This window comes from Centropristis striata, chromosome 16 (assembly GCF_030273125.1).
Source record: "Centropristis striata isolate RG_2023a ecotype Rhode Island chromosome 16, C.striata_1.0, whole genome shotgun sequence".
Taxonomy (NCBI): Eukaryota; Metazoa; Chordata; class Actinopteri; order Perciformes; family Serranidae; genus Centropristis; species Centropristis striata.
This window is the reverse complement of record NC_081532.1, coordinates 28052619-28075587: the sequence shown is the minus strand read 5'-3', so window position 1 is coordinate 28075587 and position 22969 is coordinate 28052619. Positions and strand designations below refer to the sequence as shown.

General features: G+C 39.5%; 1 protein-coding gene across 1 annotated transcript; it reads left to right on the top strand.

Moving 5' to 3' along the window:
- Positions 1-1814: 1814 nt before the first annotated feature.
- On the top strand, positions 1815-22287 carry LOC131988807 (NACHT, LRR and PYD domains-containing protein 12-like). Its single transcript, XM_059354068.1, has 13 exons — positions 1815-1886; positions 5508-5942; positions 9450-9735; positions 11592-13332; positions 13414-13578; positions 14786-14905; positions 16247-16420; positions 16598-16771; positions 17991-18164; positions 18260-18433; positions 18596-18769; positions 19595-19641; positions 20190-22287. Exons 3-13 carry the CDS (start codon positions 9462-9464, stop codon positions 20777-20779), a joined length of 3807 nt encoding a protein of 1268 aa, XP_059210051.1. The 5' UTR covers positions 1815-1886; positions 5508-5942; positions 9450-9461; the 3' UTR covers positions 20780-22287.
- The last annotated feature ends 682 nt before the right edge of the window (positions 22288-22969 follow it).

Genomic DNA, 22969 nt, shown 5'->3' with positions numbered 1-22969 from the left:
AACAAAAGTAAATAAATCCCAAAAATAAAAAAGTCTCCTCTCTCACACAGTTAAAGTTTCTTTGTAAAATACCTTCAAGTCAAACATGTGACTGTTATTGTACCAATACTGTTCGTCTCAGAAAAACACATCTCAACATAAAAAGATATGAGTGGTTTCTATATGAAGAAGAACCAACTATGTATCAAGTCATGGTTTATTCAGTTATTAGAGTTGTGTAATCCCCCTATGTCCCCTGCAGGTCGACCTTTTGTCTTTCCAGTGTCTTCTTAACCCTGGTGCTGTCTTACTCACTATATTTAACAGCAGAGGAAACCCTCTTAATGAACATTTTTCAACTTGAAATTCAATGAATTTTGCTAGAATGACCCCAACATGAGAAAAAGTTTTTAAAAAAGTGCCTTTGTTCAGATTCCCATGAAAGCTGTCCACCAACAGGGTACAAATCTTGTCTTAGGGGTCATTTTTGCACATGTATGCATGCACGCTTGCTAAAAAAATTATGTCTAAACGTATGTAGTACCTTTAGCAATTAAAATTAAAATAAACCCAAATTTTAGTAAAACAGTAAACCAATTATGACAGGTGTGTTGTAATAAAAACGAGTGGATTCCACTGATTAATGTCCTCCCTCTACTCTAACGGCCAAGGCCTCTTTCTTGGTTTTTGCTGAGAAGCTTTCGCTCACTTTTAGGTTTATTTAAAGTCGCTTTCTACCCTGCAAGTATAATGAACAGTAACATCAGTCAAATGAGAGTCATGGGATTACCACATCTTTGTTTTAATTTTCAGTCTTTGTCTCAGAGTCTGGGCTGCTGTTAATGACTAATAAATAAATAAATCAGTCATTTTAACAAGCCCATGTGGGCAGAAGTACACTAACACAACATGGCCACTGGGCGGCCCTGAATCACAAGTTTGACTTCTTTACAAGAATATAACACCTTCTAGCATTAATCCCTCAAGATGGAAAAGGAAAAACTCCCCCAAAAGAGGGAGTTTAAAAAAAAAAGGGCATAACACTATTAAATAGGACTCCATTCTAATGAATGTATCCATCCCCACTGAAAGACCCCCGCGTTTTTAAGGGTCAAGTCTATTTTTTTTAGTTTAATTCACACAAAATATCCAGCTCAGACTCCTCTTTTGTTTCAATTAGTGTTGAATCCGAGGTGAAGTAGTTTGACAGATGTTTTTCTCGTGCCCTGTGTCCAATACATTTTGGGCAGATCTAAAAAAAATAAATAAAAGGTTATCACCTAAAATGAATGACTTTCCTACTTTTGACATTCATCACATTTTTACATGAATAATCAGATATTTCCCCCCAACATTAAATTAATTACTTAATTCATCATTAATGAATTATTTTAATAATCCCACAAACATGATTAATATAATCATGGGTAAATATCACATTCATTGTAGCAAGTGGAGTAAACCCTCCTTTCCTTGTTTCCTTGGTCCTTGTAAATGATCCTTGATCAACTTTTTTCTTTCAGCACTTAAAAAGAAGAATGCTCGTGAAATAGCAGGACATATTTTCGAGGAAGAATCTCTTTTCTTGTCATTTGTCTCTTTTTCATCTGTGCCAAATGTTTTGGAAGTGAATATATATTTTTATATTGCTATATCTCATACATTGCCCCTTCATTAACTGTTGACAACATTTATTTTCTATCTTATTATATGTTATGTATTGTCTGCGAGAGTTGTATGTTCTTTCATGTTTATTTCAATAAAGTTAAAAAATATATAAATAAAAAAGGAATACAAAAGGTTACGCCCTAATTAAAGACTTCCTGGATTATTTTCTCGACACAAGCTCCGAAGCCTCGGCACAGTCCGACCCATAACTACTGCTGAACATTATCTGTATTTAACAGGTTAGTACTTGATCAATATGAGCAATTACAACTTTTTGAAGCCTAGCATCATGTTTTTGTAAACTTTAAAGAGACTTTTTAAAGGTGGCACACCGCATTGTAGATGTTATGGTTTTATTTGCCCTGTGCATGGTCTAGCAGACAGTCTAGTCGCCAATTGTTCTTAACTTTGTGTTATTTTGGCTCACACATGTAATAGGTTACTACGGAAGCGTATTGCTCCCACACTAAAAAAATAAATTTAAAAAAAGGCTCAGTAGGCCTATTACGTCATTTCATGTTAGCGAAACGAAACTAAACGAGAGGAAAGAATAGTTTATGGCTCGTTTATACGGCTCAGTTAAATTGTACTTTAAGCTTGGTTTGAGACATGGTGAGATTCTACAGTTATTGAGCACAGTGGATGATATATGTTTTTATAAGTATGCATACTCTGAGAAGGCTTTTGAAATGCAACGCTCCTATGCCCTGTCGGCTGTGGCTTCAGTGCGCAGGGACCGTCTACAAAGTGCATGTTACCATGGAAAGGTGTAGGGTAAAAAAAACCCCAATCCATCCACACAAACATCCATCCCAGCTGGTAATAATACAACTATTGTTTTGGGAAAATATGCTTTTATGTAACTTATGTTAATATTTCAGATCTGTAGCCTACCTGTAGATCTGTACCTGCATTTCTAGACCTCTTGTATTTTGCGACAGCGCCCCCAATTTCCGTGGAAGCATTACAACTATTGAACATGTTTTTTCATTCATTCATTAGATAATTTATTAAATAAAATATGTTAAACCATTTCAGTATTGCACAGACTTTATTTCAAATTCCCACAACAACAGTGAGGACTGGACACCTAAGACCAGACACTCCCTGTTATATGTTTTGGCAATTTTGATCAATGCAGTGCAAGTTTTGTGCTATGATGAATATTATGAAATAGAGAACTGAAATAGTTGGATCAAACTACATGTGTAAATTATATAGATGTATACAAAAATACATATTTGGGTATGATTAAATTTAAAGAAAACATAGGTGTAACAAACCTTTAATCAATATATTGTATTTTGGTGTAATCACCCTTCCAATTGTTTAGTGTTGGGGTGTACTAAACCTTTAAACTGTTAGAATTGATGGTGTAAATAAATCTTCAGAACTTGTTAGAAGGGAGACTTATAGCTTTATCCTCTCCGGGTACTCCGGCTTCCTCCCACAGTCCAAAAACATGCAGCTTAGGTTTATTAGGTGACTCTAAAATTGCCTGTAGGTAGGCCTGGGATAATCAATAAATCAATTAATCGCACGATAAATTAAATGAACTCAATAATTTTGCCGGCCTCGATATATCGCCATGCGCATGCGTGTTTGTTTTCCTCGTCTGTTGCCTCCAAGCAGGCTGGATGACAAGAGGGTTCACTCTGTGCTCGATCTCAGCACCTGGGCGCTTTTGTTCCATAGCAGAATGAGCGGAGTGAACCCTCCTGTCAGTCATCCAGTCTCTTTGTGTCTGTGGGGAAGGCTGGGCCGCTAGCATTGGCTACACACAGAGTGCAGCAGGTGAGCCTCGTGCGGAGCAACGCGAGGAAAAAAGATGATTGCAAAGCCAAATGCCACAGCCCCGGTGGTGGAATATGTCGGTTTTAAACCGAATGAAAAAGGTGAGCCCATCAACACACGGACGAGCCTGATGCCGAATTTGTTCAAAAGTGGTGGCAACAAAAAAAGCCACCACAACAAACTTGCATGCCCATCTAAAGCAGAACCACCCGACCCAGTTTTCCCAGCTGGGGAAAAAAACTGCACCTGGAGATGCAGAGCCTTCGTTCCGACAGTCAACACTGGTCGACAAAGTAAATATAAACGCTGTGCGCTCACAGAAAGTGGAGTTTGCTACATCGCAAAATAAATGCTGCCCTTTAAAAAAAAATAAAAATGTTTGTTTTATTTATTTAGGATATTTAAACGTTCTTAAAATTACAATTACAATGGTAAAAAACACTGAGAAATAAAAGTGTATTGTATTTGAAAGGGTGTGCATTATTATGATATATTATCATGTTGACAATAATATCGTTTATCGGCAATAATTTGTGGGACAATATATCGTCCAGCAAAATTTGTTATCGTCCCAGGCCTACCTGTAGGAGTGAATGAGAGCGTGATTGTCTGTCTCTATGTTTCACCCCTGTGACAGTCTGGAGACCTGTCCAGGGTGACCCCGCCTCTCACCCAATGTCAGCTGGGATCGGCTCCAGTCCCCCACGACCTGAGTTATCCTTAACTGGTTAAGCAGTTAAGGATAATTAATTAATTAATTATTGAAGCTATTATTAGGGCATGTCTGTATCTGGGTTTTAACAGCTGTTTTAAAGCCTGACTGAGCTGATCCAGCTGTGATCCGCTGCCACCGTCATATTTCTCATGCAGGGAGATTACTAGGACAACGCCCACCAAGTTGTGCTGCTATGTTTTAGTTGAGGAACAGGAAGGAATCAAGTGGGTTTCCTGTAGAGTTCAGAAGGAGCTTGCCACACACCAGCTAATCAAGAAAAGAAAAGAAATATAGCTATCCAACAGCCAGTTTTAGGCAATCCCTCTGCGACAACATTACATTGTATGTACATACATCATATGTGTACAGTAAGTCATCTCATCATTGGATTTCGAAGGCTATTTATTGAAAGGAATCGCTTGTTTCACAAAAATAATGAGAGCTAGGAAAAGAGAAAATGAGAGGGTAGTCAAAACTGTTAAGGTAAAGAAACAAAAACAAATACAAACACACACACACACACACACACACACACACAGGGAGGGTAGATAATTACCCCTGCATTTATATTCAATAAATAGTTTGTTTTATTCCAATAAATGTATGTGTCTTTTTTCAGATACATAAGTTTTTATCTGCTTGTCATGAACAATGTGTAAAATTACATTGGTTTCCCCCCATTGTTTATACAACAATATCAGTGGCATTGAATAGTTCCCCAGAGTGATGAGTAATGAATGAATCATAAACACAAGATTTTAATAATTTAAATCCTTAATACCAAGACTGTGTTAATGATGCGACCCACCAACCCGTCCCCCAGCAGACACCCTCGACATTTTGATGCTGATACTTTGTAGTTTTACTTCAGTATGTTTTGAATGCAGGACTTTTGCTTGTAGTGGAGTAATTCCACAGTGTGGTATTAGTATTTTCACTGAAGTAAGGAAACTGAATACTTTTTACATCACTGGCAGTTATACAATCGTTTAGAAATGAGAAACTCCTCACTGGATCACTGAGGATTAAATCACTTTTTTATAGCTTTTATAGATTTGTAATTCTTGTATGAGTATTTTTTTGTGAACTTGAATTGACGGACCATGTGCTGTGTGTCTTAATTGCTGCTGAAGATTGTCTGTATTTTACAGATTTGAACTTTGTTGCTAAAGCTCAATAATTAACACATTACGCCGTCATTTTTGTTACTGTGAGGTTACCAATAAAAGAAAATTGCGAAGGAGTAATTTCCCCATAAAGTGTTGATGTTTACTAGCTTAACATTTTAGATAATTTACCTGATGTTTAGATTAAATAAACCCTATTGAAATAAATCTCTGTGTGACTGCAGCAGAGAGCGCTCATGGTGTTACTGCTGGTGCTTGGAGCCAGAGGTACTGCGAGAGTCCAATGTCAAAGAGGCAGATTATCTTCATGACAACGTACTGTACACAACATTTTAAAGTTAATAGTATATTGATTAACTAATTAACACCTACTGTGGGTTTATTTCTTGAATCATACTTAAATCAGGTTTAAATACAGTAGTTAATGTGGTTCCAGTCATTGTGTAGACTTAAAATTACTCTGATGAGCTTGGAATTTATTAGATTGATCATTAATATCAGACACTGATTTAAATTTGAATACTTCAGTTGTTTTATGTTGGTTGTATTTGACGTTTAATCCACTCTGCTTTCATTCCAAGATGACTTCAGCAGCCATCCACCATAAAGGAGGAAGATACAAACTCTTCGGAGAAACCATTCAAGCCTCCAGGTGGTAGGTAGGTGGTGGTATTATGACTAAGGGTAATTATTTCTAGAAATATAATTTGTTTCTCTTTATTGGGTAGGTCAACTGATAACTAACATATAAATCATCAATTAACCAACCATATACATAATTGGTGGGAATGCTGGAGACATGTTATTCTGATTTTTCTTTTCTGCCACATTTCTTGACTACTGTCTTCTTCGACATATTTCATTGTGTTTTATCACAAGTTCTCCTCAACCATGACTCACCACTTCTAGACAACCGCTGACATTCACATTAGCATCTCTCTGTTTCTGATTGGTACATTGCTCTTCAGCTGTTTTTGGGACCTCTGTCTCCACATACTGCTATCTTGGTTTACTCAACCATGACTCAACAATGACTTGCGTCAGCTCTACAATGATCATAAAAATATTCCACATTTTCTATACATTATTGTAATATTCAACTAATCTTTACATTCATGTTAATGACCCACTTTTCAAACTATTACTATTACGACTTCTTCTGACACATTCCTGCCAGAATGGCAGTGTACTGTCAGCTATTTGACATCCAGCATTCCCAGCGCAATTTCTTCAGAAATTACAAGCTCTTGTTTCAAAGTGTTATCCATAGCATGACAAGTAATAGTTACTCAAATATTTGTAGTCTTCTGTGTCTCTGTGGTATAATGAAATACAATTTTGAATTGTATTATGGGAAATTACCAGCTAGTTTTTTTAGTCTTCCACCAATACAAAGAGTTATGTGCTCTGGTTTTTAACATTCTTTTGTTAATACAATGATAAAGTGGCACAATAATAAATAGAAGGTTACGTATACAACTACGGTTCTATGAATCCTGGATGACCGCCATAGCATAAGCAACGATTAACTTCGTTTCACGCTTGCGCAGGTCGAGTAGTTATACCAACGAGGATGACCCTGGATAAGTTATATCCTCCATTGTCATCAGAGGATCTGTACCTGAAGAGTCTTCTTGAAGCCACGGGGGATTCTGAGTGACTAAATGCACTGGCGGTCTTCAGGGATTCATAGAACCATAGTTAAATTCTTAACATTTGTTCTATTTCGTCCTTCCTGACCGCCAGAGGCAGTGCATAAGCATTGGATGACCTATACCAAAAGAGTCACGAGGATTCCCAAGTACATACCTCATTGAGTGGAATGCTGTGGAACTTGGTACGAGGACCATGCCTTGTGGTTGAGGTGTGGCAATATTTATGTGGTAAAACCTGGTGAATGTGCTCCCTCAGAGTCGTCCTCGATGTGGAGATGCTCCTTACAGAGTGGCACCTCATATGCGTGGGTGATTACATCTATGATCCAGTGAGACAGGCGCTGTTTCTAAAGTGCATGACCCTACTTCGGACCACACAAAAAGCGTATACTTGCGGTACCACCCAGATACGCCCTCAGAGCCCGCAAAGGACATAACCGCCCAAATGTATTATCCCCTTCCTGCTCAGGTGGGTCAAACTGCGCCAGCTGGATAGCTAAATTAAGATGCGAGCTTGACAGAACCTTAAAGAAGGAATGCAGTATTCGGCCTTAAGGTGACCCCAGAGCCATTAGAGCCTGCCTGTACCAGTGGCTCAAGGGGAGGCAAGCATAGAGCACCCAGAACCAAGGGCAGGTCCCATACCTGTGGGGGGCATAGTCTCAGAGCCCCCTTCAGAAAGAGTGACGCCAGCCTGTGGCACCCCACCATGCTGTTATCGACTCTTACATGTTTTGTCGAAATGGCAGCCATGTTCACCCTCGTGGTAGAGGTGAGTCAGCCGCCATCCAGGAGAGAGTGCAGGAGCTCCAGAATGACAGGCACAGAACAGTGCACCTTCGTTTCTTGGATCCTATGGTTATCCAAAGGATGGCACACGATGACATTGAACCAGCCAACCAACATGAGCCTTGGAGGGCGAGCACCTCGCAGCTCCGATCGAAGTCAAGTCAAGTCAAGTCAAGTCAAAGTTTATTTATAGAGCACATTTAAAAACAACCTCAGTTGACCAAAGTGCTGTACAGTTATTAAAATAGAATAAATCATACACAAATAGGTATAAATAAAAACAATAAAAACAATGAAAACAATAGAACACTAAAAACAGTAAAAACAATAAAATAAAATAGTAATAAAAACTAAATCCAAAACAGTGTTAGATATAAAAAGACAAATAAAAGGGTAAAAAAGTAAAAAAGAAAGCCAAGGATTCTTGCCTAGTTGGGACTGAACGCCAAGGAGAATAAATAGGTTTTTAATAATGTTTTAAAGTGCTGAACAGACTGTGCAGCTCTGACCTGGAGAGGTAGGCTGTTCCACAGCTTTGGGGCCGCCACAGAGAAGGCTCTGTCCCCACGAGTACAGAGTCTGGACCGCGGTACGACCAGAAGCAGCTGGTTAGACTACCTAAGTGCTCTGGAAGTACTGTGGGGTTTTAAAAGCTCTGATAAATAAGACGGTGCCAGACCATTTAAGCACTTAAAACAATTAATAAAAACCTTAAACTGGATCCTAAAATTTACAGGTAGCCAATGCAAAGATACAAGGATGGGGGTAATGTGGTCACGCCGTTTCTTCCCAGTCAGCAGGCGGGCGGCTGCATTTTGAACAACCTGTAAGTGGCGCACTGCTGACTGGTCAAGACCAACAAACAAAGAATTACAATAGTCTAGGCGTGATGTGATGAATGTGTGGATGACTCGCTCAAAATCAGTTGTGGGGAGATAAGTCTTAACTTTTGACTGTAGCCGTAGCTGGAAGAAGTTAGTTTTAACAGTGGAGCTTATCTGTTTGGTAAACTTGAAGTCAGACACAGAGATTTAAGGCTACCAATGGCGCTGTCATAGCCATCTAAAATATTTTGTTGGCCAAATAAGATTATCTCAGTTTTGTTTTTATTTATTGACAGAAAGTTTGCTGCCATCCATGACTGGGTGTCTTTCAGGCAGTCTAATAAGACCTGCACAGAGGATGGGTTATTCATTTTTAGCGGTAAATATATTTGTACATCGTCCGCATAGCAATGAATAAATCCCAATGGCAACATGTAAATAGAAAAGAGGAGGGGGCCCAAGATGGAACCCTGGGGCACCCCACAGCTCAGGGGGGAAGAATCTGAGGAATACTGGCACAGCTGCACATCGAAGCATGCAGTCACAAGGCTACACTCTAGCTTTAACTACAGTGGGCTAGCTAGGTACTTAGGGTTTATCAGGGGGTCACAGGTGACTTGGTTGGGTTTAACTACTCGACCTGCGCAATCGCCAGAAGAAGTCATTCAGTGCATATACACCTCCTCTGGCAATCAGGAAGGATAAAATAGAAATTAACTTTATGGATTTACAACATTAAATTGGGATGACAAATTGTATATTTAATGTTGATTACAATAATAAAGGTAAGTTAGTGTTCCCAAACCATTTAATTCTACATTACCTATTTCAGTCTATCAGTTAATGTTAATAAATCAAGCCTTATCATTAATTGTTAAAAACTTTATTGCTATTTCAGCAAGAAGAAACCATGGCGACATCCACAAATCTACTTGAAACATTGGAGAATTTTTCAGATGAAGAGTTCAAGAAGTTCAAATGGTTCCTGCAGCAGGCTGATGTCTTGGAAGGCTTTCCAGCGATCCCCAAGAGCCAGTTGGGGAAAGCAGACAGGATGGACACCGTGGATGAGATCATAGAGACCTATGACAAAAATGCAGTGGAGGTGACCATTAAGGTTTTGAAGTTGATCAAAAGGAATGACTTGGCGCAGCATTTATTAAACATCAACTCAACATCCAAACGTAAGTAGAGGGAAACTCAATAGGTACATTACATGGTAGAACAGAGAATACAAGTGAAAGCTAATGTTGTTCCTTAACTGCTGGATGTGTAAATAAGCACTTGTTAAAGATCTTTATAAGCATCAAATGTCAATATAGTGTCATATGCCATAGTTTTGTTTGCAGTTTCTACTTTCCAAAGTGGCCAAAGAAATATCTTGATTCAGGGTTAACCCATTGACGCCTAAAACGCCTGTAAAACCTCTGGCCGATTTTAAAATAAGCCCCTAAAACCTTTACGTTTTTCTGGAAATTCAACAGAAATGTCAACGCTTCTACTAAATAATAGATTTTTAGCCTCTGTAGCAGGTAGAAATGAAATTCCAAAAGTATTTGAAAGCTTATACAAATACTACAAAATGACGTATCCTCTTTCCAGGCTTCAATGGGTTAAAGGATTACATTTGTTGCAGGAAAGTCATAAGACATTACAAATGAGTCTTATAATCGTTAGTCAGGATGATACTTCAGCCAACATAAGTAGGTGGTACAAGTAACATGGAGATAGAAAATGTTAGGGGTGTGCATTGGCACTGCCCTCACAATTCGATTCGATTACGATTCACGAGGTAACGATTCGATTCAATTCGATTCTACGATGCATTGCGATGCATCACAATTATACTGCACACAACAAGGGACATTTTTCGTCAGTCATGAGGCAATACAAGCAGATAGGCCTAATAACAATAGATTTTATTGGCTGCTATGTGTGTATCATCCACTCTGCTCTGTCACTAGTTTGGAGTTGAACACAGTTTTAAACTGGAGTTGTAGTTGGGAGTTAGAGTTTAAAACAGTGTTAAACTCCAAACTAGCGACAGAGCAATTTCCCCCACACTTATTTTAAGGGCACAAAGGCCACATGACAGGGCATAAAGGCCGTTTGGTTAAATTACGCTGGTTTTACCTTTCAGATTAATACCTTAACATTCTCATTCACCAAGAAACATTAATGCACAATATATTAGATATATTAGAAAGGACCGTTTTGGAAAATGACAAATCAACCTGTTTTGAAAAGACGGCAAATGCATATATTTTAAAAAGATGGCAAAATTCATGATCCTGCCTGAGTTCATCTAAGAGTAAGGAAAGAGAAATGCCTCCTCCCTGCCATAAAAAAGGAACCTGCTGAGGTGAAATTTACATCAGCTAAATGTCGAGCCCTGGTCCCTGAGGTAGGGAAGACATTAGCGATATCCCAACTAGCTAGCTGTGGCTAGTTTTCATGACGCAAAAATGTAAAGTTAACGAGTCGACTTTAAATAGGCAAATACAATGGTAATTACCTATCAATAGTACTTTCTATAAAAACGTGAATGTTAAGTTCTGTCAAATACTACCACATACTTCAGTCACAATATATCAAAACAACTTGTCCCGCTAGCTTACCTGTGCTGCGCATCAACACATGGCTCATTTGAATATTCAAATGAGCCATGTGTTGATGCGCACACGTCTCGAAGGACAGGGAGTGGGTCGGGTTAGCGTTGTGTTTACTGGAACTTTGACAGGGGCGCAAAGGCCACCTTGGCCGTAAATTTAACATTTTTTCACAGGGCATCAAGGCCAGAGTGTGGGGCAAATTCCCACCCTGGCCCCCACAACTTTCCACTGGAGGCCAGGAAATAAACATAATCGATTATGGCACTTTGTCGCATCGATGCTGAATCGTGCATGCCCCGCATTGCGATGCATCGCCCAATCGATTATTGTTGACACCACTAGAAAATGTGTTCATGTATTTTGAAAAAGTTTGTATATCTCAACTTACTATGGCTTCTAATTAATGTCTCTCTTGTCTATCACTTCAGAGGCTCTCACTGATTCCCAGCGTAAACTGAAATCCAACCTGCAGAAAAAGTTTAAGCATTTGTTTGAGCAAAACACAAAATCTGGAAAGCAGATGTTGATGAATGAGATCTACACTGAGCTCCTCATCACAGAGGAAAGGTCTGAAAAGACATTTGGACAAAATGCAAAAGCATCCAGCAACACAGTTAATTCTGAACAGCTTATCAACTTCTTTCAAACCTCAGTGGGTCAAGATGGATCAGTTAGAACATTATTGACAAAAGGAGTAGCAGGGATAGGGAAGACTGTCTTGACGCGGAAGTTTACCCTGGATTGGGCTGAAGAGAAAATCGACATCGATGCAGACTTCATATTTCCGTTCACTTTCCGAGAATTGAATTTGCTCAAGGAGAAAAAATACAGCTGGGTGCAACTTCTACATCACTTCTTTGCTGATACCAAGGGAATAAGCTGTTTTGATAAACTCCAGATTGTGTTCGTCCTTGATGGTCTGAATGAGTGTCAACTTCCTTTGGACTTTCACAACAACGAGATCCTGACTGATATTACAGCCTCAGCTTCAGTGGACGTGCTGCTGACAAACCTCATCATGGGAAAACTGTTCCCTTCTTCCTCCATCTGGATAACCACAACACCTGAGGCAGCCGGTCAAATCCCTCCAGAGTACATTCGTATGGTGACAAAGGTGGAAGGATTCACTGATCCAAAGAAGGACGAGTACTTCAGGAAGAGATTCAGGAATAAGGCGCTGGCCAGCAGAATCATCACCCACATCAAGACATCACGAAGCCTCCATGTCATGTGCCAAATTCCATTCCTCTGTTGGATCACTGCAGCAATTCTGGAGGATGTGTTGAAAACCAATGACAGAGGAGAGCCACCCAATACCTTTACTGAGCTTTATATCTATTTTCTATTAGATCAGTTCAAACTGATGAATGAAGAAACAAATTCACTCTGGAACACCGAGACCAGCAAGATAATTATTTCTCTGGGAAAACTGGCTTTTGAGCAGCTGCAGAAAGGCAACCTCATCTTCTATGAAGCAGATCTAATAGAGTGTGGCGTTGATATCAGAGCTGCCTCTGTGTCCTCAGGCGTGTTCACGCAGATCCTTAAGGAAGACCATGGGCTGAACCAGGACAAACGTTTCTGTTTTGTCCATTCAAGCCTCCAGGAGTTTCTGGCTGCTGTTCATGTCATTGTGTCATTCATCAACTCTGGTGTCGACCTACTGTCAGAAGAAGAATCAGCTTCCCAACAGTCAGAGCAATCTGAAGTCAAACACCTCTTCCAGAATGCAGTGGATAAGGCTTTACAGAGTCGGAATGGACACCTGGACTCATTCCTCCGCTTCCTCGTTGGCCTCTCACTGCAGACCAATCAAGCACTTCTTCAAGTCTTATTGACGCAAACAGGAGGTAGCTTACAGAGCAGTCAAGACACAGCCCAGTACATCAAGAAGAAGATCAGGGAAAATCCGAATATAGAGAAAAACATCAACCTGTTTCACTGTCTGAATGAGCTGAATGATCATTCTGTAGCGGAGGAGATCCAACAGTACCTGAGTTCAGGAAGTCTGTCCACTAACAATCTGTCTCATGCTCAGTGGTCAGCTCTGGTCTTCATGTTATTGTCCTCACAGAGCGGGTTGGATGTGTTTGACCTAAAGAAATACTCTGCTTCAGAGGAAGGTCTTCTGAGGATGATGCCAGTGCTTCAAGCCTCCAGTCTATGCCTGTGGGTGCACAACTTATACTTTACATATTCAAAACTGTAAATGTTATATTTTAATGTCCTTTTTCATTCCTTTTGGGTTAGGTTGAGAGGCTGTAAGCTGTCTGAGATAAGCTACAAAGCTTTGGCCTCAGGTCTTTGCTCCCTGACCTGTAATGTGAGAGAGCTGGACCTGAGTTCCAACAATGAGCTGGGGCGTGGATTTACAGTTGGCTTGAAGTATCCACAATCTAAACTGGAGACTCGCAGGTCTGCTTTCTTTGTTCTAAGATTTTTTCACTTCACATTACACCTTGATTTCTATAACCATGGGCTACCATTGCAATTGCTGAAGCAATATAATCCCTTCTTATATGCATAATGACATTATGAGTTTTTTATGTTGCATGCTACCACTCAAATTGTTACATAATGTCTAATTTTCAGTCTTGATAGTGTGGCTCTAGGGTTAGAAAGGTCAGTTGTTAGAGGTCAGTCCACCAGTTTGGTCTGTATATAAATGCCTGAAATGTCTTGTTTGGAATAGACATTGAGTCCGAGGGATTTAATTTCATCGAGGCAGTTTGCAGTAAAGTGGCAGGTAATATTCCTGAGTTGAAGAGCGGAGTATTAGCGGAGGACCAGAGATGCAGCAGCTAGCTGCTAGCTGTTAATGACTGGTCTACAGAAGAATGGAGAGAGCAAACGGAGTAAGGAAGGTCCAATCTCGAGGCTGACGAAGGCCAAGCCCGGGTAGAGACATTGGAGAGATAGCAGCTGGCGGCTAGCAGGCCTAGAGCCGGGCTGTTCGTCTCTGCACCGGGGTGGAAGAGGGCAGCAGCTAGTGGCCGCAGTGAGCAGACAGGACTAGAGGAGGAGGTAAATAAAAAAATAAAAAATAGTGCGATCGTCAGCACGCTTGTTAATCAAAGACGTCAAATGAAAACAGGTTGAAATCAATGATCAGTTTAAAGTTAATGAATCGGTACTCGGTAGTACTGACGGAATTCGGTCGGTACCTATAAAAGTACCGAATTCGGTACCCATCCCTAGTATTCACTGACTGAAGGGGGGGCTTGAACCTGCAGAAATCTATGATAATTTCCTTAGTCTTTGTGGTGTTCAGTAGGAGATAGTTCTTGTGACTCCAGTCACTGAATGCTTTTATCAGATTCCAATATTCAGATTCCGGTCCATTCCTGATACACGCCACAAAAGAAGTGTCGTCCGAGTATTTCTGGATGTGGCAGGACTCAGAGTTGTATTTGAAGTCCCCTCTGTACAGTGTGAACAGGAGTGGAGCCAGAATAGTCCATGGTGGAGCCCCTGTGCTGCTCATTAATGTCCCAGAAATACAGTTCCCCAGCCTGACATATAAGCCTCCAGTCTATGCCTGTGGGTGCACAACACATACTATACATATGTAAAACTGTAAATGTTGTATTTTAATGTCCTTTTTCATTGCTTTTTGGGTTAGGTTAAAAAGCCGTAAACTGACCAGTAATATGAGAGAGCTGGACACCGATAAGCTGGGGAATGGACTCCATGAGCTCACAGTTGGCTTGAAGGATCCACAATGTAAACTGGAGACTCTCAGGTCTGCTTTCTTTGTTCTAGGATTTTTTCACTTCACATCACATCCTGATTGCTTGTATAACTATGGGCTACCATTGTAACTGCTGAAGCAATATAATCCCTTCTTATATGCATAATGACATTATGAGTTTTTTTATGTTGCATGCTACCACTCATATTGTTACATAATGTCTCATTTTCAGTCTTGATAGTGTGGCTCTAGGGTTAGAAAGGTCAGTTGTTAGGGGTCAGTCCACCAGTTTGGTCTGTATATAAATGACTGAAATGTCTTGTTTGGAACAGACATTCATGGTTTCTGGATGAAATAATGTTTCCTCTAGTGCCACACGGTGTTGTTTTTGTTTTTACTTTTATATTCAGATTCAACTGTCAAAAACAAATCGATCAATTGCCATTAAAATATGGCTGCAATCCTGAAAAAAATAATTGCAATTCACATACACATTAACATTCAGGTTTCTATTAACGTGGCATATTTCTCATAAATGTGGTCATTGTGTCTTTGTGCTAACTTTGAACTTGCCACCTCAGTTGTACAGATTTTGGCGAAACATACCCTTAGGAAACCAGTGTGAGCCTCCATCAGCTTTCCAAATATTTATTCTTTTTACACAGGCAGCAACCCCCTGGACCTGAAGAATGAACTCAAATTGACAGTGCCTTAACCCTGTATTCTCTCTGATGGCCAGTAGGGGGCAACACATAGTGCATGGCAAAATGTTAGCAGTCGGGGCTTTATGGGCAGATAGTTCACAAACTTCTGCTAAAGTGATAAATCCAATGCTAATGTTAGCTTAGCTGTTTATGTGTGTTGACAAGCTAACACTGTAAGGGCTATGCTTCATTTGAAGACGTACACCTGTGTTGCACCCTAGCTTGCGGTAAGCCAAGACAAAAAGGCAGCTTTATTCTCACTTAATTTATTAACTCATTAAACACTCTCAAATGAGATTATGATCTCAATTACTGGTTTTAAATTATCTTCAATACAGCATGATGTAATTTAATAAGCACTATCATGTGATTGAGTGTGTTTTTATCTTAAAACTTTAACCCTTTCACAGTGTGCTTTCAGTTCATGAAGTTTAACTCAACATTTTGGGAGCTTAATACTGTCTTAAAACATAATAACCAAGTTAGCTTGCTACATACAAAGCATCATTCTGGCTCCCAATAATTTTCCTTTAATAGGACCCCTGTGACGATAATGATAGAAAGGGCAAGTGATGCTATTTCACCTTCTCTCTTCCATTTTCTCACAATATGCACTTGTTAAACCTCTTAATAATAAAGATTTAAGGTAGTATATATTTGTTCATCTTCGTAATGTATGCTTCTTTAGGCTGTGTGGATGTGATCTGGCATCCATGTGTGGTACAGATCTGTCTTCAGTTCTCAGTTACCCATCGTCGAGTCTCAGAGAGCTGGACCTGACTTTCAACCACTTGGGTGATGAAGGAGTGGAGCATCTCTCTGTGGGATTGCAGAGTCCACACTGTAGACTTAAAACTCTCAGGTCAGCAGCTTTATGATCAACCACACACAAATCACCTTGAAGCCTGTCCTTTTAAAAAGGATCTTAGCACAAGTTGAAACTGTTTTTCTCTGCTGACACAGACACATTATGCCACAGTCTTTGGTTTAATAGAGATTTTAAAGTTGATGTTTTTCTTTATTACTTAATTTCTTTTAGGTTGGTTGACTGTCGGCTGACGTGGAGAAGCTGTGATGCTGTGGCCTTTTTCCTTAGCTCCCAGTCCTCTAGTCTGAGACAGCTGGACCTGAGTATGAACCATTTGGGGGATTCAGGAGTGCTGGTATTCATTTCTGGACTGAAGAATCCACACTGTAAACTGGAAACACTCAGGTGAGCTTGTTTCTGTACTATTTTAATAAATACTTAGCCTCAAATACCAGATCCTGGGATCCTACGTAAGTCATAAGACTAGTTTTGTTTACGCTGCCATTTTGGCAAAAAATGTGAGCAAAATGAGTCGTGAAACACACAAAACAGACAACAGTGCAGACCTGCAGTATCCTGACATGTGTAATTGCATCATCAACCTCAACCATCAACCTACAGATGGATGATTACTTGTTGAAGAATTCAAGGCCTATACATCCTCCTTGTCTTTCAAGGCAGTCGGAGGCCATTCTTCCCCCAACACCATCTTTATGGTTTTACGACTATTCCTCTGAAGACAGGTGCCGCTCGGCCGTCTTAACACGGACACAGACAAAGACACAGACAGACAGACAGACAGACAGACACACACACACTCTTCTTCTCTCACACCCTTACTCTGTAATTAATCTTAGATTAGACTGTGTAGTGGCTCTATACTCTATAGATTGTGTGTGCAACCCTTGTTTGCTTTACTTTGTTTATTTAGAATAAATACTTTTTGGAAAAATAACGTAAGGTCAAGCTGCTGCAGCACTAATCATATCAGTTAGTTTATTGCATTTGACAGCGTCTCACTGAATGGCTTGTCGTTTGTTTTTCTCGTAATTTCTCCACGACTTCCATGCGTTTCTTCTACATTTTTATTTTCTCGCTGTGCCGTAACTGATTGATTGAATCACAGCCAATGGGCCCAAGGAGGAGGGGGGCCTCAGCTCTCAGCCCTCCCTCTACTTGTTTTATTGGTCATTGGGCAATCAGCCAACCAAAAAAGGAATTCTGCCAGTTGATCTAATTTAAAATTGATTGCACAGACTTCTCATCTTCGAATGGATCAACCCCAAACCATGTCCATTTAAACCATTTAAAAAAACAAGGGTTAAATAACTCTTCCCTGGAGCCATCAGAAGAATTTGTTGTAGATTCTCAATTTATTTTAATTTTAGAACTAGGTTTTATTGCTATTTTTTTGTCCTGAGATTTCCATTGGGAATAGACAGGTGGTGTTTATGAGGACCATTTGTAATAACAACAGGGATATTGAAGACAGGAGACAGAGTGGGGAGGATAGGGTGTGTTTTGGATGTCAAACCTTCATGCACCAAGTGAGTGCAGTGTGAGTTCATGGATAACAGACAGCTTTATCTTTATGTTTTCTTTTAAATTCTCTGTTCTTCCTCAGGCTAAGTGCCTGTTACCTGTCAGGAAAAAGCTGTGAAACTCTGGCCCCAGTTCTCAGCTCCCAGACCTCCAGCTTGAGAGTGCTGGACATGAGTAAAAACAACCTTAAGGATTCTGGAGTGAACTTTCTTTCGACTGGACTGGAGAGTCCACACTGTAACCTGGAAGCTCTCAGGTCAGCAGAGTGAAATGTCTAACTGTAGATTTATTGGCCATGCATGAGTTTGTGTTTGCAAACCTTTGTCTTTGTCATTATTAATCTTTATCCAGGCTGGGAGAGTGTGGGCTGTCAGAGAGAAGCTGTGAAGCTCTGGCCCCAGCTCTCAGCTCCCAGACTGCTCGTTTGAAAGAGCTGGACCTGAATAGCAACGACCTGCTGGATTCAGGAGTGAAGTTTGTTTCTGACGGACTTAAGAGTCCTCAATGTAGACTGGAAACCCTCAGGTTAGAACATATTTTAAGGCATTCACACATACAATTTCTCTCAGATGACTAGATTCTTAACCTGTGTGTGACCTCACAACTACAGTCATGATTATTCTCACTGCCTCATAAAACTTCACTGTCAAAACAACAATAAATTAACGATCATTGATGTTCATACAGGCTGTCAGGCTGTCAGGTCACAGAGGAAGGCTGTGCTTCCCTGGCCTCAGCTCTGAGCTCCAATCCCTCCCATCTGAAAGAGCTGGACCTGAGCTACAACCATCCAGGAGACTCAGGAGTGGCATTCCTCTCTGCTGGGCTTGAGAATCCACAATGGAGACTGGAAACTCTAAAGTATGGCTCATAGAGGGCTGAGCGCTTACACTCATTTCTTGATGAGAAATTAAAGGAAAATTATATTGATAAAAACTTGATCTTGATCTTTAAACGTTAGATCAGAAACTACTTGACAAAATTTACGGAAAAACAGGCACAAAGTAAAATTATTGGCCAAACTGTCACTTTTGACGTACAGTCTTATAATAAACAGAATATGATAGAAGTGACTATGAAAATATCCATGCTAATGTTGTAGAAAATCTTTGAAGAAAAACACTTGACCTCAATGTAAATTCGAATTACAGCCTTGTGTGGGATTTTAATGAAAGTATCAAAATAGATACAAATGTCAAAGGTGACAGACAAATCCAATGATCAAAACAACTCTAAAGAGAAATCACTTTGTGTCACTCTTTTTACCTTGTATGTTCCTGCGTCATTGCTGTGTAACTCTGACTCATGTCCTCTGATATCCTGTTTTGTTACAACTTTGATATGAGAGAACTCCGGGGAGAGTTCAAATTTCTGTTCTCATTTTATCATAACAACCAGACCATCCAATCAGGATATACTGAGCTGACTTGACTAATGAGTTTTCCTTTCCCATGAAAACTAAGGTGTTACTTGCTAAAAATCATGCATTAACTGTTTCTAATGTTTTATGTACATTTTCCACAGAAATTCCTTACACTAACAGTTAGGAAACATTTGGCCCTTATGGTGGCCAACACAATAACACAGAATATAGAATAGAATATTTAAGAAATCACAAGAACAAATAAGAACCCAGAGTCCATCAGTGGTGTAAAAACAAACTTTTCTTGTTGTTTACTCTTGCAGAGTGGACCATGGCGGAGTGCAGAGGTTAAAAACCGGTCTGCAGAAGTGTAAGTATTTCTTTTATTACTGAGAACAAAGCTGCTTTCTCCCTTTTTTGTTTTGATTTGATTATACTTACGTAACATGTTCTGCATATGGAATGACACAATTTGTTTTATAAAAAGTCATGATTTAACTTGTTGTAAACAGTGTAATTTTTAGCAAAGAGACCTTGTGTAAGCCCATTAGGGTTCTTTGTCTCCATCCATCCATTTTATTTGTTTATCCCGGGCCGGGTCGCAGGGCAACAGGGACATCTGGAATACCAGACAACTTACTTCCCAGCAATGTTTTCAAGCTAGTCCTGGGGCAGCCCAAGGCAACTCCAGGCACACATTCAATCATGGCACACCTAAAGAATAAAAGACTGAAAAATCCTATTTGGGGTCAGAGTCCTTTGGAAGTGACCGCTTGGTGCCTGAGGATTTTACATTAGCCTGTACAACAAAGACATACTGTATGTATACTGTGGATAAAATGGTAATATGTTGTATATATGTTGTATACATATTGTTTATGTTGTAATGATTTATTGAGTCGTTGTCTTTTTTATTAGATGCCTGTGAACTCACACTGGACCCGAACACAGCACACAGACAGCTCAGACTGTCTAAGAATAACACACAGGTGGCATTTGTGAATGAGGGACAACCTTATGAGTATCATCAAGACAGATTTCAGCACCCCAGACAGCTGCTGTGCAGAAATGGTTTGACTGGTCGCTGTTACTGGGAGGTTGAGCATAAGGGACGCTGTTGCATAGCAGTGGCTTACCGAGGAATCAGCAGGAGAGGAAGTGCTGAATACTGCCTGTTTGGAAGGAATGACAAGTCCTGGACGCTGACCTGTGATGGAAATCTTGAATTTTGGCACAATACCACATCAAATAAGTCTTTCTCCTTAACTTCAATAAGAACAGCCATTGATAGAAATCTTGACGTCTTCCATGCAACAAGAACCAGACTAGCAATGTATCTGGACTGGCCTGCTGGCACTCTTTCCTTCTACGCAGTCTGCTCAAACACACTATTTCACGTCTACACCTTCTTCCACAGATTTACAGAACCACTCTTTCCTGGGTTTGGCTTTGAATTTCCCTCTCAACAGCCCCATCAAATCATGATAACTCCATCACTCTGTGTTTGATAGATGAGGGAACATCATAGCAACATGACTCTTCACTGAGTTCATCTCCTAAAATGAGGAAAATAAGATTTAAAATTCCCGATCCAAAGTGTCCTTTAATGGAGCGTTGACAGTTTTTGGGGCAAAAAATTCCTCAGCCATTTCAGATCGAGTGTTCCTATTGGCTAGTCTACTAATCCTGAAATGTGTGCATGTTCCTCTGGTATAAATCCTCTAAACTTTTATCTGTGCAGTAAAGTACACAGAGGAAACAAATTGTGTAAAAGGTAGTTCAGTTTGTTCTTCAGGGAGCGGAAATTTGCTGTTGAACAGTCAGAAGAGCTGATTATTTGTTAGCGAATTTGTTAGCTAATGTATGATGAAGGTATGTGGCTGTTAGGGAGACTTTTTTTTTTTTTTTTTAAACAGTTTGTTACCCGTTTGTTGCCCAGCCAAAAAGAAAAGTCACCGCCTAAATTAACACCTAAACATGTGTTTACATTTTTATATAATTTGAGTATAACAATAAGACAAAGACAAAAGAAAAGTAAGGTACAGTGCAGAACATTCACAGCAAGACATCATCTCAATTTTTTTTGTTTAAACAGGACTATACATTGAGTGCTTTAACAAGGCCCAGAATAAAGGCCTCAGCCCAGATTTTGAAGCCCATATCTCTCTTACCAGGTGTGAAATCGCTGTAACCCAGATCAGAGTAAACTGGGATAAAACTGGTGTTTCACCTCTATGTTTATGTGCCTCATATCATACTTTTATTGTATTTTTAACAAAATGATTTCTTTAGTTCATGTAATTTAGCTGAGTACAGATACGAATGGAGTGAAAGATGAGATGTATTACTTCTTTCAATGCTCAGCCAGATCTTTGGTGTCTCTAGTGAGAACCAGCAGGAGGCAGTAGAGAGTTAGGCTGCCCAATAACACCACAGGAGGTTTGGGAGTTTCAGGCCTCCTCTTTCATAGGTGAGATATAAATTAAATTGCAAAATATAGTTCTCATTCTGCAAAGAAATTAAAAGAGGGGTGTTACGGTCCTTGGACTTAGTGTCTTGTTTGTGTTTCTCTCCTCGTCTATGTAAAAATAACTCTGTTTTTGATTGATTTTTGATTTGATTTATGATTTAAACTAGAAATGACGCTCTATATTTGTGTTATTTTGGGGAACAGGGCTATAGGTTTAGTTTCTTTGACACATTCACATCACACTTAGTTTATTTACTTTGTTAGTTCTCACTAGTTTCTGGGTGGCTGCTTTGCTGTATTTCTGTTTTGTTATGCAAGTTTAGAGTAGCCAGCCACAATATTTTCTTTTATTGTTGTCTTTGATAGTTAGTGAGTGGGTAACACTGAAGTAGAAAGAGGTTTTGATTGTGTTTGTTTTATGATTTGGCGCCACCCGCTGCCCTCTTCTATTGTTCTCTTCCTGTCTTGTGTTTTAGTTGTTGGGCCTAAAGAAGGTTTCCTCTTTGTTTGTGATTTGATTTTGCTGTTAAATAATAAAAGTATTGCTTTGCCTGAGTACATTGGTGTTGTGTAATCATCTAAAGCAGTGGATCACATCCTGATTCAACATAGCAGCATTTTCTCTGAAAGATCCATGAAATTTGCCAGAATTAAGTATTCCATGACTTTTCAGTGAAATCTGTATGGTCTTACATTTAAATCCAAATTCCTAATGTCCATTGAGATAAAAATGATAAATTGGCTTAGAAATCATAAAAAAGACACTGAGTATAAACATAGTCTAATAAAAATCAACCACTTTGGGTAAAAGGTGAGGACTTACAGTTAATTTAGTGGCAATATTTGTATTTTTAATGATAAGAAAGCTAGATACAATTTACATAATACTACATCATGGAGATTGAAACATATGCATGTGTATCTTTATGATCAATGCATATGGGAAGCCCAATTAGACAGTGAAAAGCTGAAGTGGACGCAATGTACACATCAAGGAATGGTAAAAGTTTAGGGCAATATGCTTATTTATTTTATTGTGGATAACTAGATGAGATCATTTGTAGCACTCTGTAAATACAGTGCTGGGGAGGAGTGAGTTACATTTGGCAGTAGCATGCTGGTCGTTCAAAAAAGTTGGGCGTAGGCTTAAACATAAATAAAACCAAAAGCAATCATTTGCCAATCATTTTCAATGTGTATTCTATTGAAAACTGCACAAAGATACAGG

Coding starts and splice junctions, on each gene's coding strand:
- LOC131988807 (XM_059354068.1), top strand. CDS start 9,462: ATGGCGACATCCACAAATCTACTTGAAACATTGGAGAATTTTTCAGAT. Junction 13,579..14,785: donor TCTAAACTGGAGACTCGCAG/GTCTGCTTTCTT, acceptor TTTTTGGGTTAG/GTTAAAAAGCCGTAAACTGA. Junction 14,906..16,246: donor TGTAAACTGGAGACTCTCAG/GTCTGCTTTCTT, acceptor ATGCTTCTTTAG/GCTGTGTGGATGTGATCTGG.